General features: G+C 43.0%; 1 protein-coding gene across 1 annotated transcript in view; it reads left to right on the forward strand.

Moving 5' to 3' along the window:
* LOC116825936 (butyrophilin subfamily 1 member A1-like) overlaps positions 1 to 18,182 on the forward strand; it is a 93,829-nt gene that overhangs the window by 29,612 nt on the left and 46,035 nt on the right. Inside the window, 2 exon segments of the mRNA XM_075071705.1 lie at positions 13,552 to 13,667; positions 17,664 to 18,011. Coding sequence (XP_074927806.1) covers positions 13,568 to 13,667; positions 17,664 to 18,011 — 448 coding nt within the window. The 5' untranslated portion in view covers positions 13,552 to 13,567.

The following is an 18,182-nucleotide window of genomic DNA, read 5'->3' on the forward strand; positions in this document are numbered from 1 at the left end:
TTATAGAAGTGGATGGGTAGGGTTCTGTGGCCTGCTTTGTGCAGGAGGTCAGACTAGATGATCATATTGGTCCCTTCTGACCTATGAGTCTATGAGTCTATGAATGTTACTTGGAATTTCAAAACGACAAATTTGAAGAAAAGTTTTGCAACTTGCCCAAATGCAATCCTATCCAATTCCAAACAAATTGTCTAAATTTGAGGCCACTTTTGAGCCTGAGGCCCGGGCCACACTCTGAAGATGGGCTGGGACGGGGGGAGTCCATCAAACATCAAGAGAGTGACCTAAGACATTTTTTTTAAATGTAATGATTTATTGGGCCAATCTCATCATTTTGGGGGGGTTCAGCTCATGCATTTTGATCTCTTGTAGAACCATTCTTTAAAAAGGGGACTCATGGAATTACAGACCAGTCAGCCTAAACTTTGATACTTGGAAAAACACTGGAGCACATAATTTCTATTGTCTTCACTGGCCATATGGGTGAATGCATCCAAGGCCTTCCCTGTCAGCAATGGAGACACAGTAACATGGCCTCATGTCGCACCCTGTCGAATTCACAACTCATTTCAAAAGCATTTTAAAATAAATCCATATCTTCCCTGGCCGAAAAGAATACAATATTTTAACTGGGAACTGATGGAGAAAGCAGCTGTGAATAATCATGAATATTTATCTGTGTAAAAGTTTTTGAGAAACTTACTGCAGACCTGGGTAAATTTCACTTTCCCCCACTTCCACAAACACATTGACACAATTGTAGTTTTCCCTCTTTCTTTAGCAGCAAGGAGAGGTTACTCTAATTTTAAAATAGGTGGGATAAGACTAATTTGGATAAATTTCACACCAATAGATACATTTCACCCAGCTGATAAGCAATAGTAATTATAGGTGTGGATAAAAATAATCTTTCAGTCTTAATATTTGTATTTATAATACAGCGAAATAGTATCTGAGAATGGGAAGCATCTAATACTATTATATATTTATTTTTTTCTTTATTTTTTAGGTGAGTGAGATATGGATATTGGTCAGTTTCATTATCCCATTTCTGAATAGAAAACTTTTGTATGAAGTTGGAGCCTGTTAAAGGAGAGATTTTGTTTGGTTTTGTTCTTGTTTTGAGCTTTCAATTAACTTTTAAAAAAAGTAGCATAAACCCCATAAAACCCATGAACCATACAAGACTAAACCCCAGGAACCGAACACCAAAAGTTGATATGAAAAATGTTCTAATAAACAAAATGTAGGGTCTGTAGTGAAATGATCTCTCAAAATTTATTTTAGTGCAGACACTCTATTGTAATACAGACTGTCACATAGAAGAAAAGCCCCACGTTCAGTGGCACGGCTACTATCTGTACATGTGGTACCTTCTGAGAACCAAGAAAATAATAATTATTAATAAAGAAAAAATATTATTTTGTCCTTGAAGTGCAAGCTGCACTGCTCAGACCTGCCTCTGCTAATAACCACACAATGCAGAGGAGTAATAATTTAAAAAGAAATATCCCTGAGTAATTTTTCCTCTGGTAAGTGTGAACTCTCTCCCTGTTGCACCACCCAAGCTTTTGATTGCTGGCACAACCCTACCCGCAAAATTCTCTTGCGACTGCTCCAACCAGCGATGTGAGAAGTGGGTGACTTGGCAGAAATCACAGTTATGGTCCATAAAAAGAAGGTTGAGTTGTTGCTTTTGTCTCTTCATGCCAATAACATCATGTGATTTATTGCTATTCCCCTCCTTTTCCTCTGGCATTGAGCCTTAGTTAGTGCACAGAGAGGGGGAAGGATTCAAACATTCATTAGAAACCGCTAGAATTATCCCAGATGCTCAGACGAAACAGTCTGAAACAAGAATAAACTACTTTATTAAAAAGGCTTCTGCTGGATTCAATGTAACCAAAAGGAATGAGGTAGCCAGGAGCTCCCCAGAGACCCTGGAGCTGTGGTGACGTTTGTTACACAGACACAAGGTAGGGGAATGATTTGTGTTTTAGCCTTTGACCTGGGTGTATGCAGAGTGTGAATGAACTGTACCCTGACAGCTAGTGATGAGCTAGGGAGTGGAGGGGCAGGGGAAGAGGAGGAATTTTCAGGACCAGGCTGTATTTACATGAACACACCCACTCTGCCCAGGTACCTAGCAGACAGCTGTGTAATGTTGCCCAAGTGATCAGTTTTGGCTGGTGTTGGGTTACAAATCACTTGAGTATTGAATGCAGTGGTCATGGGATGTTGTTATCCTGATTGTGTGAGTAAAGGGCAGCAGAACTGTGCTGAGCTGGTCCTGATTGAGGGAGGGTCACCTTAACTCAACTGAACCCACTAAGCAAGGGGCTCAGATGCCAAATCTATGTGGTGGTGGGTATTGGTATCTCTGTCTAGTAGTGTGGGCTCTGTGTAAGAATTGTAGGCATTTCCTCTTTTCTGTTTAGAGATAAAGCTCCTTAGGCTCTATGAAGAGTTTTGTTAAGTGACCACTAGAGCTGAAATCACTGATAACCAGATCTATAGGACAATGTCTCTGGTGAAAGATTCTGTGCAGCCTGCACTAGCGGTGAGGCTCCCCTGCTAACAGCTGAAATCACTGAGAGCTGTGCTAAGTGGTGGGACCTTAGGACATCCCAGTGGGTGCTATATTGTGGCTGGAGGAGCAAGTGACATTTTCCCCCCTTCTTCCCTTTCCTGGGTGGGAGGTGAACTCACGTGAACACATCTATGAATTTGGGGTCTTCCCTGACCAAGAATATCAAGTGTGAGTGGGGTGCATTGGAGAGAGCAGAGAGGGGCACATTAAAGGAACTTTTAGTTGTTGGACTTGAGACCCTGAGGCAAAAGGACACTGGCCAACGTACTCAGGGGTGGGTGTTTTGATTGTGGTAGTGTGCTTAAGAATCCTGAGTGCGGTATTTTCCCGAGTCAGTGCTGGGTTGCTTTCCTCCATTTCATTAGATGTTTCTTCTCTACCCCCCACCCCCACCCCAACTCTGTGCTTGTGAGAGGGAGAAGTTTTGTCTCTAGAGGCAACTGGGGTGATGTGTAATTTTCCCAGGTTGCTGGGTGGGGATTTGAGCTGGTTCTGTGCTGTATTGTTAAGAGGCACCCCTGGATATTGAACCTGGCCCTTTTTGCTGCCGACTCCACCTGGCAGAAGGGTCACACAAGGATGAATATTTTTCCTCAGGTTAAAAATATCAAGTGTAAAATTCTTAGACACAGCCCAACAGACCATCCCTGCTTAGTTGGCTTCCTTCCGTTCCTGCAGAAAGTCTCCACTCTCCCTCAATGACAGGGGAGGGGGAGGGGAAAGAGATGGGGGAGGAGTTGATGCTGAAAGGCAGGAAGTTTGCACAGAAACAAACTTCCCCCAAATCATTTTTTGCTGAAGTTATTAAAAAAACCCACCTGTGGTTACCCTGAATCCGGTGATGTTTTTCACACACACTCTGGCATCCAGCTGTGTGCCCAAGTGCATCCCAGGCACAGGCTGAAGGGCAATGCTAGGGGGAGTGAGAAGCTGATACGGTGCTGAGAACAGGCAGGCTCAGTGCATGACAGAGGGGTGGGGCACAGACACACTGAGCTCAGACCAATGTGGCACTGAGAACAGGCAGGCTCAGCATATGGCAAAGGCACAGTTAGCTCAGAAAACAGGAGAGGGCAAGAGGTAGGCCCAGAGGCATATAGCACTGTGATTCAGGGCAGGGCAGAGGCTCAGAGCACCCCTGGGGATGAACTGGGCTGGCTCCCTCAGACAGCAGGGGCCAGATGGAGGGGTAAGCAGGTGCTCTCCAGAGGTGAAAAGTAAGCCGGTACGGTCCAGTATGGCGTACCACCAAGAGCCAGTACGCCGTGCCAGACCGCACTGGCTTCCGCAGCGGGGATTTAAAGGGCCCGGTGCTCTGGCCGCTGGGAGGGGCCCCAAGCCCTTTAAATCCCCACCCCACCCCCGCAGCTCCGGCAGCCTAGCTGGGGCCAGGATTTAAAGAGCGCGGAGCTCCTGCTGCTGTGGGGAGCCCCAAGCCCTTTAAATCCCCCTCTCCCCCAGCATGTCAGCACTGAGCAGAGGGCTGGTTCCTGGGGCTGTGTCTTAAAGACACAAGACCCTCCCAACTCCTAGATTGTCAATGCTTAGACACTGCAGGGCCTCTCTATTTTATATAACTAGGTGCTGAGGTGCTACTTTACTGTTACAGCTAGGAGACTTAATGCTGTGAGAGATTATACATACAATCCCTCCCTCAAACTCTGCCTCACACATTTTGAGTATTTAAAAGAGTTTTCTATCAGTTTCTATGTCTATATGAAGTCACTGCAACTCCTTTCTCTAATATAATGTGCTGAGGTGTTAAACTCCTTCCCAGAGCCCACACACCCACACCCCATCCTGCACCCCAATCCCCTGCCCCAGGTCAGAGCCCGCACCCCTCACCCAAACTCCCTGCCATAGCCTGCACCCAAATCCCTCCCACAGCAAAATTCCGTTGGACTTGTTCTGGACGCAACCCAAAAATATACAAACTTGCTGCCTCTTGTGCTACTTTATTGCTACAGGAGACTTGATGTAGTGAAATAATTTACCTACATTCCCTCAAACTCTGTGTCACACATTTTGAGTATTTAAAAGAGTCTCTTATCACTATATGTCTATGTGAAGTCTCACAACAGTTCATAAATTTGTTTGATCTGCTGCTGTGATTCCCTGAATTGCGCTCTCTTCTCGTAATCCATTTCAATTATAGTTTTGCTCCTTTAAAAATGTTTTTTATATTATGCTTGTTACTCTGAACACTTTGTCATTTATCGGTACTATCACTGTGCAATGCATGTCATTATGCTGTTTATTTTGTATTTAAGAGCTAATGCTCATCAAAAAGTTTGAAGTAAGTAGTTGTTATTGGTTTTAGCAATTCCATCTGTGTTTCTATTATAGCACTTGCTATGGATTTTGTACTTTGATTTGTAATTTGGAGTTTTTAATTCTACCTTTTTTTCTTTTTATAGCACAAGTTTATTTTGTTGGCCATAACCCTGATTTTTACAGTACATTCAGTAAGTAATTCATTTCCTCTGTTACTGTGTTTCACTAAACCCTGGGCCCAATCCAGTTTTTAGTGACATTAAAGGGAGATTTGTAACAAAGTAACTTCCTGTATTTAGAATATAGGAAGAAACATAGGGCTGCAAACTCAACTGCAATCAGTATAGTTTCCTGGCCTGCCTGTTATCAGTAGTTTTCAACCTGATTGTGGGGCTGATTCCTTTTGCTTCTGATACTTTAAAGGAAAAAAAGTCCAGTTTTGTCCAGAATCAATGGAAACAAATTACAACCATTATTCATTTTGAGATCAGTGGGAATTAACATGTACCTAAAGTGAAGCACCCTTTGAAATGTATTGCTGAATAGGGATGGACTTAATTACTGAATCTGGGCCAGACTCTTTAATACAATTAGACAATGAGGGCATGTCACCACTTTTAGCTTCATATTGGTCTTCTGTATGGAGGTCAAGTGATCCACAGCAACCACTGAGTGATCAGTTTGTACACACTGCATTGTTATCCTGTGATAATTAATGTTGCCTCCTATCTGTGTGGCCACAGAGCTGTAGAAGGGTGGCCAGTAGGGGTGATTTTATTGTCCTGGGTTTAGGGAAGATTTGATGGCATAATGGCAAGAGAGGCCCATATTACAAACTGTGAGACAAGTTATTCCTTGTGTGAAAAACCATCAGCAGGGAGAATTCATGAGGGTATCTCTGGGCATGATTAAAAAAGGGGGAATTATTTTTCATCAAAAAAATTGCATGATTTTTGTTTGATTTGAAATATTTATGGATCTTTTCTTTTTCTTAAAAAAAAACAGCTTGAAATAATTTGAAAAAAATGAATGGACACAAACACTTTAATTTTGGAGCAGTGGGTTTTGAGACTTTCCCATTTTCTTGCTCTCACTCTGGTGTTGGTTTGTTTTTTGTTTTGTTTTGTTTTTTTTTTTAAAAAAAGAAATGATGCAGGAGAAACATAATAGTAATAAATCTTTACATTCCTTTTAGTTTGAGCTTGTCATTTGAAATCTACTTGAAATGAAATTCATTTTGAAATTTTTTTTTAAAATCAAATCACAAGAAAGTGTTTGTGGTTATTTCTGCATTGTTCTGAATGGCATTTTTTTCATGTATTGTTTAAAGAAATATATTGAAATATATTAAAATGGTGTCAATTCTTTCATAATTTTATCATGAGACTTGAAATATTTTATATTTTCCATAAAATCCCACCTGTTCTTGTCCTGTGATTGAGAGAATTTCAGTTTTAATTTTTAAAGAAAGTGTCCAGCCCTTGTGATTGCAGAAAAAAGCTTGAGAATATGACCTGAGTGTGACCTAAAATCTCAGATACCAAAAGGCAACTTTAAAAAAGTCCCCACATGTATTTTTTTGTCCGTATGGAAGAATAGAGCTCCATGAATGAGGGGATCTCCTACATGAGCAGAGATCTGGATTTTGTTACATGTTTTGTACAGTGCCTCACTCAATGGGGTCCTGATCAGTGACTGGTGCCTACATGCTATGGCAAAAAAAACAAACTACCATAACATGTTCGGTTCCTATCTATTTCCCACCTGCTGTGTTTTATGTACAGCATATTCAACTTTACCTATTACACTGGCTTATTGTTTCCCATGATGGGAACAGAAAATCTGTGTCTGAGAGAGGGGGTTTATGGGATTGTTGTGAAGAAAAAATTCTAAAGTTGTCGTTTTAATTACAAAACTGAAATCTCCTAACACCTACTATTTTAGGGTCAGATTATTAAAACTTCTCAGTCTTGGTCTAACCTTGCTGCCTTGTTAGTCATTTCAAGTTTTCCCATTGACTTCAGTGGGGCATCATTAGGCCAGTGCTCAGTGATTTTCAAAATCCTGCTCTTAATTCATATTCAGAGGAGTTCATTCTCTCTCTCTCTTTGGGGTCATGGGACATTAATATTTTACACTGATCTGCTCTTTTTTGTGCAGACTATGGGACGACTGCTGTCACTGCATAATATGCAAATGAGTTCACATAATGCATTTATCCCTATTTTTAGAGAGAGAGAGAGAGATACCTATCTCATAGAACTGGAAGGGACCTTGAAAGGTCATTGAGTTCAGTCTGCTGCCTTCACTAGCACGACAAATTTTTGCCCCAGATCCCTAAGTGACCCCCTCAAGGATTGAATTCACAACCCTGGCTTTAACAGGCCAATGCTCAAACTACTGAACTGTCCCTCTCCCCCTATTTAATGGGTCCTTTGCAATCTTCTATTTCTTGAACTCTAATATCCCGCTTGTCCTAATCGCTGCAGCCTACTCATGAAGTTATACTGTTGTTGTGTTCTCTTTACTCTTCCTGTTGTAGATGAAGTTTCAGTGAAGATGACGATTCTCTCATTCTGGCAAAGCTCCGATTCAGCTCCTCTCTGCCTGGTGTTGTTATTTTTTTTTTATAACTGTTTATGTTCACAAGTTGGAACCAGGTAGGAATCCTCACGGCCTCTGCTGACTCCTAGAGGTTTTTGTTTAGGCCCCAGGCCTGCAGTGCCCTACAAATGGGCTGAACTTTATGCACTGTGAGCAGTCCCAGTGAAGTCAATGGAAGTAATCCCAGTGTGTAAATGTAAGCACAGAGCGGGAACAGGGCCTTACTTGTTGTTTTTTAGCTGTGGTTTCTGTTGGTGCTGGACTATTTGATCTGACCTGGGGGTAATTCGCAGTCTGTTTGTTCATACATGTATTTTGTAAAGATTGCCAAGAAGGCCTAGCTCATTGATGGACACTCTTTTACTGCGGAGTAATACAACCCTAAAGCATTAAAATGATTAGGTTTTATATTTATAAAGAGAGCCCATCACTCTCTCTTTATTTGCAAATACAAAGGTGAATGGACCAATAGCAGCTTGGTTTGTGTTTGTTTTAAAAACACCCTCCTACCTCCCAGGGCCGGCTCTACCATTTTTGCTGCCCCAAGTGAAAAAAAAACAACCACCCGGATTATGCCACCCCGAGAATGGACGGAATAAATGCCACCCCTTAGCATGTGCCACACCAGGCATGTGCTTCCTCCACTGGTGCCTGGAGTCAGCCCTGCTGTCTCCCAAAGCTTTTAGGACTAATAACTCCCCAACACACCTTATCTCAATGTAAGCAGAGTCAGGATGAGCTGTATCCTGACATCTGGTGGTGAATTGTAGGGAGTGTGGAAAGAATGTCAAGAATCTCAAAGGGTGTGGAAAGATTTACATTAGCATCCACCCCCCAACTTAGCATAAGCCCACAGCAGCTTGGGATGGTGATTTTAATAGCTCTGGGATCCCCAATTTCTTTGTTATTGGGGCAGGAGGAAAAAAAGTTTGTCCCCCTGATTGTGTGAATGGGGAGCTGTGGGACGCTTGTGCCCAGAAATGACTCAACCCTCAGCTTTTGGTTGGTACATTGCTAGACAAGGGATATGGGTTCCAACGCGCACGTGAGTGGAGAGAAGGTTGGCCATGCCATGGCCTTGTGGAGCCAAAAGACCACCGTGCCAACGTCTCCTCTCTCCACTGTGGAATGTCAGAGTTGATTTTTTTTTATTCCTTAAGAATAATAGATAGCAGGTTACTGACTGAACTCACTTTGGGCTAATGGGGGCACTTAGGACTGGGACTACCTACTATGGTGCTGAAGATCACTAAGAGTTGAAATACAAAAGAGTGAAAACATTACTGAGGCTGGGAGCCACGAGTATGTGGCTACTAGTGGGGGAAGCCTGAAGCTATACTGCGGAACAGAGCAGCTTGGCGGAGTGGAAGCATTTGTGGGATGGCTGGAGCGAACCACGGGACAGCTTGTGGGACGCGGAGCAGCTGGAGAGTGGAGTGCTTGTGGAACGGGTGGAGTGGCCACGGAGCAAGCGGAACCGAGCAGTTTGCAGGGACAACTGGAGAAGCTCACGGGGAGCTGGTGGAGTGGAAAGCAGTTTGTGAGGACGGCTGGAAGGAGACGAGAGTGGAGTGGCTGGTAAGGCGAGCAGTTTGTAGAGAAGGCGGCTAAGCAGACCCACAGAGACGCAGGGCAGTTGGCCATGGACCACGTAAGGTGCCCCTTTTCACCCATGGCTGGGGGGGGAACTCTACAGATAGACTCTTGAAATTCTGGGGTGGCACTGCCAGAGACTTTGGGTTGTTGGACTTTGGGGTGACTTGGACTTAAGACCCAAGGGGAAAAGGCATGCCAAATGTACTTGGGATGTGGGTTTTTTGTTATAGTTTGTGTATAACTCTGTTTGTGGTGTTGTTCTCCAATGGGATGCCGCATTGATTCCTTCCTTTATAAAAAGATTTTACAACATTATACAGACTCTTCACGTGGCTTGCGATAAAAGAGGGGAAAAGTATGCCTCCTAGAGGCGCCTAGGAGGGTGGGGTATGTAAGTGTCCCAGGTCACTGGGTGGGGGCTCGAGCTGGTTATGCATTGTGTTACTGAAACGGAACCCCTGGATACTGAACCCGGCCCTTGTTGCTGCCAACTCAGAGGGGCAGAAGGGAACCCCTGGATACTGAACCCGGCCCTTGTTGCTGCCAACTCAGAGGGGCAGAAGGGTTACATCAATTACATCCTCTTCCATCCATTCCCTTCCCGACAGAAAATGGACTCTAGATGTACCAGACCAATGGAGTGTTACAGAGCTGAAGATCCTTCACTGAAAGCTTCTCACCACCATTCTTCTCCCACTAAATCCAGTGGGATTGTAAGACTGAGCATCCCAGCTGCTCTCTGCCACCATCAGGAGAGAGGTGGAAGCCTGGTCCTAAGCCATTTAATGCTTCATGTGTCAAAAACCAAACACCTTGAATTGCACCAGAAATATACTGGGAGCCAGAGCAGATCCCAGTGCTAGGGTCACAGATTTCTGTTTGAAGAGCACAGATAAGGAAACAGGAGGTGACAGCCTGCAAGAGCTGCCAACTAGTCCTCAGGTGATAATGGGATTCCCACACTGCAAACCTGAGCACCGAAAGCTGGCAAGGCCCTGAGGTGCTGATCCAAATCCCATTGAAATCACTGGGATTCTTTCCATTGACGTCAGCAGAATTGGGATCAGGTCCCCAGCCACTTAAAATTTCCTTCACTTTCTTTCCTTAGTTTACCAGGGCTAATCCTACTCTCTATGAAGAACACGCGACTGCCAGGAGCAGAAGAATTGAGGGGGTAGATGTAAAATATTTTTTCTCTTTGAATTACTTTTCATTTGTGTCCTGGTCAGGGCTGGATTTAGGGACAGGTGACTGCCTGGGGAACTGGGCTTCGGGGTGCCAGGCTAAGGGTGCTGTTTTTGTTGTTAGCGATAAAAGGGAAAATAGAATGTTTGAAGTAAAATGCTCCTAAATCTGGCCCTGTTACCATTCTAAGTGTCACCTGCTGTAATACTATTTTATACTTGTCCACCCAATGTTGGTGCACAGTTCAATTTCTTGATGTTAGCACATTTCAGTTATTCTTAAAACTAAAAAGTTTCTATAAGATTTACAGATCCTAGCATGCAAATTTATCATCTCATGAGACAGAGATAAATTGTGCATCAAAGTCATGAAATGAGATACAAATGTGATTAAAAAGGTATTCAAACGTTTAATAAATGAAAGAATGTGTGTCAAAGATGTGTCATTTGGTGTAGGGCTGGCCCTGGTCCTGGTACCTCTAACACCTGAGTGTACAATGATTAGCCCTGAGCATGCTGTCACTGACACTATCAATGATCACGTTTTGTTACCCTGCTCCCCAGGATGAGCACTGAGAATGTCCACATTTATTTATATTTATATGAATAACAATTACACAAATACATTTTTTTTTAAAAAAAATCCGTATGTAAATTCAGAACACAGAGTGTCCATTCGCAGAGCACTTCTCCCTGCTGTTCTAGTGATCAACATTTGGTGCTGTCATTGCTATAGTGTGGATTCACTTCCCAGTCAGGGAAGGCTAGTGCTTTGCCATAGGGAAATTCTATGGCCTATGTTATGCAGATCAGATCAGGTGATCACAATGCTCCCATCTGGCCTTTAAATCTATGAAATAGCTCCATGGAATATAAAATACATAAAACAGGACCTGTCTTGTGTGTACCACTAATTAAAGGTACATGATTTTCTCTCTGCATTTGTTTTCTTTATCTCCGGGTACATTCCACTGCACAGTTTAAAGCGATTGGACCAGACCACCTTGTCTCTGCCATTGTGGGTGAAGAGATTGTGTTACCCTATCACCAGTCCCCCAGGATGAGCACTGATAACATGGAGGTGACATGGTTCCAATCCCCGCTCTCCTTAGTGTTTTCCCCAGGAGTTGAAATTAAGGGGGGGTGTTCAAATTTACTTGGGGGGAGGGTGTTCAGAGCTGATGAGGAGTGAGACCATGAGGGTGAAGGTGGGCTGTATGGCACCATAGTAAAAACTGAAAACCATTTTATTAGATTTAACTCATGTTTTAAAATCATCACACAAATGAAAGTTGGCTACTCAAGCCTTTTAAGAAGCACGACATCTACGTTGTTCTTGGTTTCTTGTTATAATTTAGCACAACTCTGTTACTGAACTTCTTGAATGCAATGCGTTCATCTCTGGTGGCTTCTCATGTGTCTGGTACGTCCGTTCCTTCAACTGATATGCTCATTAGTTCATTCACATGATCAGGTAGAAGGCAGGTTCTTTCAGAACACAAAATTATATTCAATGATGAAAAAGAAAGCTCAACTGTAGTTGTTGTGACTGGGAGTAGCAAGAGATGAATTCCTACTTCTTTCATCCCAGGAAACATAGCACAAAGATCAGGTTGAGCCACTACTGATGATAAAAAAGAAGTTGAAGTCAAATCTTCATTCATTTGTCATATGATATTCCACACTGTGTTCAAATTCTCTATTCTGTCCTGAGCACATGGTATCCCCATTGCTGGTAGTGCCTCACTCCACTCAACTGTCAGTGTTTTATAGGACAGGCATCTGTAAAAGCTATTAGAAGTTGAGTAGAATCTAGAACTCACTGTTCTAGATTTTTAATAATCAAGTCTGTGTACTTTTTCAATTGTCTTAACAAACATTTCTTGTCCTCTTCACTTAAGGATTCAATATAAATACTTTCATTAGTCAACTTCTGGACCGAAGTCTTTGCTTCTTCCAGTACTTTTTCAATGGATAGCTCTCTGATTGATCCATATATAGCTTCTATTGCTGGATAAAGATATACTACTGTTGTAGCAGATGCCTGGATGGCCTTGTTTAATGACCCAAGTGGTTTCAACAGTAGACTTACAAGAGAGAGAATGGCAATAGTCTTCTCTGAACATAGTCGCAAAAGTAATCCACCAGCCTCACTACTTAGATCCATCCCATCTTGGTAGATACTTTCCAAAGCCAGTAATAACGGCTGGAGTAATTTTAAGACAATAGCCAAGGATTGCTCATGAGAAAGCCAGCAGGTTTTCCCAGGTTGGATTCATTTGAACTTCAGTCCCAGTGTATCTTTTATATTTTCCAAGATATTCAGTCTTTTTGGACTCTTGCTGAAAAAAAAATATAATGAAGACATTACATTTATAGCTTTGTTAATGTCTTTTGAAGAGTCTGCAGCTCGTACTAGTGCTAGTTGAAGTAGATGACCTCTGCAGTGTGTATATAGGAGAGATTAGGGTTACACTTTTCTCTGAGCAAAGCTTGTACTCCACTATGTCTTCCAGAGAAGTTTGCAGCTCCATCAAATGCACAAGCAACCATCTGTTTGGATCCAACTGACAAGCATTTAATTATTTGTAATATGCTCAAATGTCTCCCAAAATCCATACATTGTCACATGATCTAAATGCTCCAGGGAAGACACTTGGTAACGATCGTTTGCCTGTTGAGTTTTGCAAGGCTTTTTGGACCCTTTTTGGGACTGACTTGTTCCAGGTTTTTCAGGAGAGCGTCAGGGAGATGATATTACCACTTGTTGTTGTCGAGCAATTCTCACCCCTTTTCTAAAGAAGGAGCACCTTGGGGAGGTAAAGGATTGGAGATCTGTGTCCCTGCGTTGCTTCAGCTATAAACTTTTCTCAAAGGCCTTGCGAAACGGACTGAAAACTGTGATTGGGTTGGTTTTGTGCCATGACCAGACCCATTGTATCTTCAATAGCCCACTTTTAACAACCTTTGCCTATTGTGGGATGTCGTTTTGGCTAAAAAAAATTGATTTTCACATTGGTTGGTTTCCCTTGCTCAGGAGACAGCTTTTGATCAATGCTGGGAGTATTCCATGAAATGTTGGGCTTCATCAGATGCAACCTTCAGAACGTTATTGAAAGTTACAGAGAACCAGAGAAATGCAATTAAGTTGAGTGCTGCAGGGTCTTGTTTTGTTTTGCCAATAATGTATCTTGTTCATAATTTTCCATTTTCTCTGTATCCAGGTTGCCTTCAATCATTGTGACTGTGTTACACTCAAAACATGTTTTTGTTGTTATTTTATCCCCCTGTCCTGTCATTTAGATCAAGTTACACTGAGATGAAGGGTCTTTCAATCTGCCACAGCTTCATAACCAGCTCCTCTCTACCTGATTTCATCATTTTCTTCATTACATTTTATGTTCAGAAGCTGGAATCAGGTAATGTCTGTAGCTTTTGCTGCTTCTTACAGACTTTTTTCATTTGTATGATTTCTAAATTGTGATGGGTTCCCTCGTCGGGACCTCCTTGGGATTGTCACTTGATGTGCTGGGATACCACTGAACCTAACTCTTCTGCCAGCCTGGGCACCCCTTGCCTCTATCTTGCTGAGCCAGATCCTCCAGGCCTCCTCCAGCACAGATACAGAGATAGGGCCACATCCCTCTGCAGAACACAGACACTGAGATCAACTCATCTCTGGGAAGGGTCAGTTAAAAGAGACTTGCCTCAGCACCCCAGGGCAGAGCCCCAATGGGACCTGAACCCCAGATAAACTCATTTTTCACTGTATAAAGTTTTATACCGTATAAGTTCATATTGTTTGCCCTCTTTCTCAAAGTGAAGAGAGGTAGGCACAGACTGTTTGCCCTCCAGGTAACAATGACTTACACTGGCTTTATTAATAAACAAAAGTGATTTTATTAAGTACAAAAGGTAGGATTTAAGTGATCATAAGAGGTAACAGATAGAACAAAGTAAGTTACTAAGCAAAATAAAACAAACACACAAGGCTAAGCTTAATACACTAAGAAACTGGTTACATGTATTATCTTACCCTCTAAGAAGTTCCAATAAGTTTCTTTCACAGACTAGACTCATTTCTATTCCGGCCCAATCTGTTCAGTCTCTGTTAGTTCCAGCAGGCATCTTGGGTGGTAAGCAGGGATGTCCTCAGGATTCCTTCTTTATACAGCCTCATACCCTTTTAGAGAGTTGGCAAAAGGCAGGAATCCTTTGTCTCTTTCTTTAAACTTTCCCCCTACTTTGTGGAAAAATATAAAATCCAAGATGGATTCCAGCATCAGCTGACAGACACGTGTCTTCACAGAGACCCATAGATGCTGACTCCGTGGGTGCTGCAGGGCTGGAGCACCCATAGAGAAAAATTAGCAGATGCTCCACACCCACTGGCAGCCAAGCTCTCCCCACCCCTGGCTCACCTCCTCCCATCTTCCTCTACTGAGTGTGCCACGTTCCTGTTCCTCCCTTCCCTCCCAGCGCTTCTCCCATCACCTAACAGCTATTTGGTGGCACTTAGGACTTTCCAAGGGGTGGGGGAGGAGTGGAGATGCAGCAGGCTCGGGGGAGGAAGCACAGAAGAGGCAGGGCAGAGGCAGGGACTTGGGGGAAGGGGTGGAATGTGGATGGGGAGGGGACGAAGCTGGGATGGGAAAAGGCAGGGTGGTCAGGGACTTTGTGGAAGGGGGTAGAATTGGGGTGGGGTAAAGGTGATGCAGAAGCGGGGCCATGGGAGGGGGAGTTGAGCACCCACAGGGCAGAGTGGAAGTCAGCACCTATGCAGGGACCCCCATCACCCCTCCTCCTCACAGGCATCCCACAGACTTATAGGAAAACAAATCCATCGACATCCCATCGTTTCTTGCTTACGAGTCATCAAATTCCTGAAGTACCTTAATGGCCCTCACTTGGCGTAACTACCTTAGTAACAGTAACATCGGTTTACATTTCATATTTCTAATGTCAGACAAAGGAATGATACATGCATACAAATAGGATGAACACATTCAGGAGTTTATAATGTTTCCAAAGAGATGTCACATAACTGGAAATGCTTTATTCAAACTCTGTCATGTCGTATTCATAAGCATATTTCCATAAAGAATATGGAGTGAAATGTAACAACAATAACCCTATTTAACCACAGTATACAAAACTGAACAAAAATCAGCACAAGTTCCCAAGCGTATCAACATCAGTAAAAAATAAATGAATTATTATGAGCTGGGCGACATCTTGTTCTGTATTGAGTTGACCTTGTTCAGATTGGTGTGTTCATGCACCCTTTCACTTAATATAGCTGTAAAAGAGAATAAAGTAGCCACACCTGAAACAAGACTAAATAGAGTCTGTGCAGAGGCTAGGGCTATGTCCACACTACAGACCTTAGAGTGGTACAGCTGTAGCACTGCAGCTGCATCACTGTAAAGTCTCCTGTGTAGCTGCTCCATGCATAATTAAACCACCCCTAATGAGCAGCAGAGGAGACATTCTCTTGCTGACACAGTGCTATCTACACCAGCGCTTTTATCAGTGAAACTTATGTCGATCAGGGGGGTGACCTGCCCGACAAAAGTTTGACCGACAAAAGTGCTAGTGGAGACGACACCTGGAACTGTGGATGTGTTGGGGGTGTGGAGGAGGTGGCAAAGACAGGGAGGAGGTTTTCCACTGGGTATCGTGACGCGGTGAGTGTGGGAGTGTGAGATTTGAGCGAGCAAACACACAGAACTGACAGCAGACAAGAACAAAGAGAAAGGAGGAGACAAAATAAAGCAAAGAAGCCAAGCAGGTGCCTGTGACCACGGTGTGACCCTGGAAAAAGCTACAGAGAGAACTTTTGTGTCTGTTGGCTAGAAAGGCTTGGGACTGTAAGTTACAAAACTGCTCCTTTTGCTTTTGATTCCTCCTGCATTTGGAGAAGCAGGACTAGGTACATTCCTTATAAATAAAAAAAAAATGCAGCAAAGAGAATGCCAGGCTCTATCAATGTCTACTTCCAACAGGCCCCAAGATTGGACTAGCTGCTGAGGTTGAAAGGGAGTAACAATACAGTAAAATGTCTCCCCAGGCCTTCAGGATTAATAACTGCACCTCATTCATCCAGTTTCTTAATATGGTCCTTCTTGTGTTTCCTCAACATGTCCATTTTCTTCTCAAAAACCTAATCAGCTTTGACCATGTAGGTGCAGATTCCATAGGAAACAGGGGGCAAAGGAGTTCTAGGATTTAAGACTCTTTTTTGAAGTTCTCCTGGCCACCTATCTGTCTCCCATTTTAAAACTGAGGGGAGAGACAGGGGGCGAGGGGAGGGGGATGTATTAGCGCAAACATCCCAGCTGACTTCACAAAGCTCATGAGCAAAGTACTCCCTGTGAGCATCAAGTCAAGGCAGTGGTTGGCTGTAGGAAACCTTCCCTTTTTTCTCTCTATTGATGCCAGTTGAGCAGTCTCGGACTGAAGCAGGGGTTCTGTGGAAAGGCCAGTAATGAGGTCATAGAACAGAAGACTGTGTCACACTCAAAAGGAGGCAGAAATAAAGTAGCAGAATCTGGCATCTCCTAATATTTAAGTGCTTTGTTTGGCAACCTTCGCTCCTGATTGAGTAAAGCAGGGATTCTCAAACTAGTAGTCATGACTCCTTGGGAGTTGCAAGGTTATTACATGGGGGACATGTGCTGTCAGTCTCCATGCCAAGCCCCGCTTTGCCTCCAGCATTTATAATAGTGTTTAAAAGTTGTGTTTTTAATTTATAAGGGAGGTCACACTCAGGGGCTTGCTGTGTGAAATGGGTCACCAGTACAGAAGTGTGAGAACCACTGGAGTAAAGTATTTAAGCTCATGCTTAAAGTTAAACACCTGCTTAAGTTTCCTTCCTGAAGAAAGATTCTTTCCTGAATGGTACCCTAATAATGTTCTTTAACTTAGTTTATACGTTTTTATAACATTCAAAAAACTTAAACTGTTTCAAACAGAAAGCAACGATTTGAAATGTTTGCAAATGCAAGTTAATTCTATCTGGAGCTGCTTGTAAGGATAATGGCAGAAAGTATTTCAGCTGCCATTAAAACTAATATAACTTATGGTTATCCAAATGCATTGTTTGTCATAAAATTCATTTATAAATTCAGGACACATCCTAGTCAATGACAAAGCACTGCAATAGAGGCACAGAATAGGAAATACGCACAAAGAGATTCTAATTCATGCATCTGATGAAGTGGGTATTCACCCCCGAAAGCTCATGCTCCAAAACGTCCGTTAGTCTATAAGGTGCCACAGGACTCTTTGCTGCTTTTACAGATCCAGACTAACACGGCTACCCCTCTGATACTTAATTTATGAGTGTCATTGATTAATAGGGAATATGATGTACATTTACTTTATTTGTTTTATCTTCTTTGTGCCTTTGGCAGCTCAGTTCACAGTGATTGGACCTGATCAGCCTGTCACTGCCATTGTGGGTGAGGACACTGTGTTGCCCTGTCACCTGTCCCCCAGGATGAGCGCTGAGAACATGGAGGTGAGATGGTTCCGGTCTGAGTTCACTTCATTTGTGCACCTGTATCAGCATGGGCAGGATCAGTATGGGCAGCAGATGCCAGAATATCATGGAAGGACAGAGTTTTTGAAAGCCGGCATCATGGATGGGAATGTTGCCTTGAAGATTGTGAATGTCAGACAGTCTGATGAAGGAAAGTACCGCTGTTTTGTTCAAGATGGTGTCTTTTATGAAGAAGCTGTATTGGAACTGAAGGTAGAAGGTCAGTAAAAAGTGTCTGTAAAAGTCCACAAAAGTACTTAGGCATCTAACTCCCCATGTCAGACACCGAGGTCTAAAATTCAGATGCCCTTGAAATCCTCCAATTAGTCATTAAATGAGATCCTAAATTGGTCATGGGGCCAGAGAGAGAGAGAGAGTGAGAATAATCTGT

Source organism: Chelonoidis abingdonii, chromosome 12, assembly GCF_003597395.2.
Source record: "Chelonoidis abingdonii isolate Lonesome George chromosome 12, CheloAbing_2.0, whole genome shotgun sequence".
Lineage (NCBI taxonomy): Eukaryota > Metazoa > Chordata > Testudines > Testudinidae > Chelonoidis > Chelonoidis abingdonii.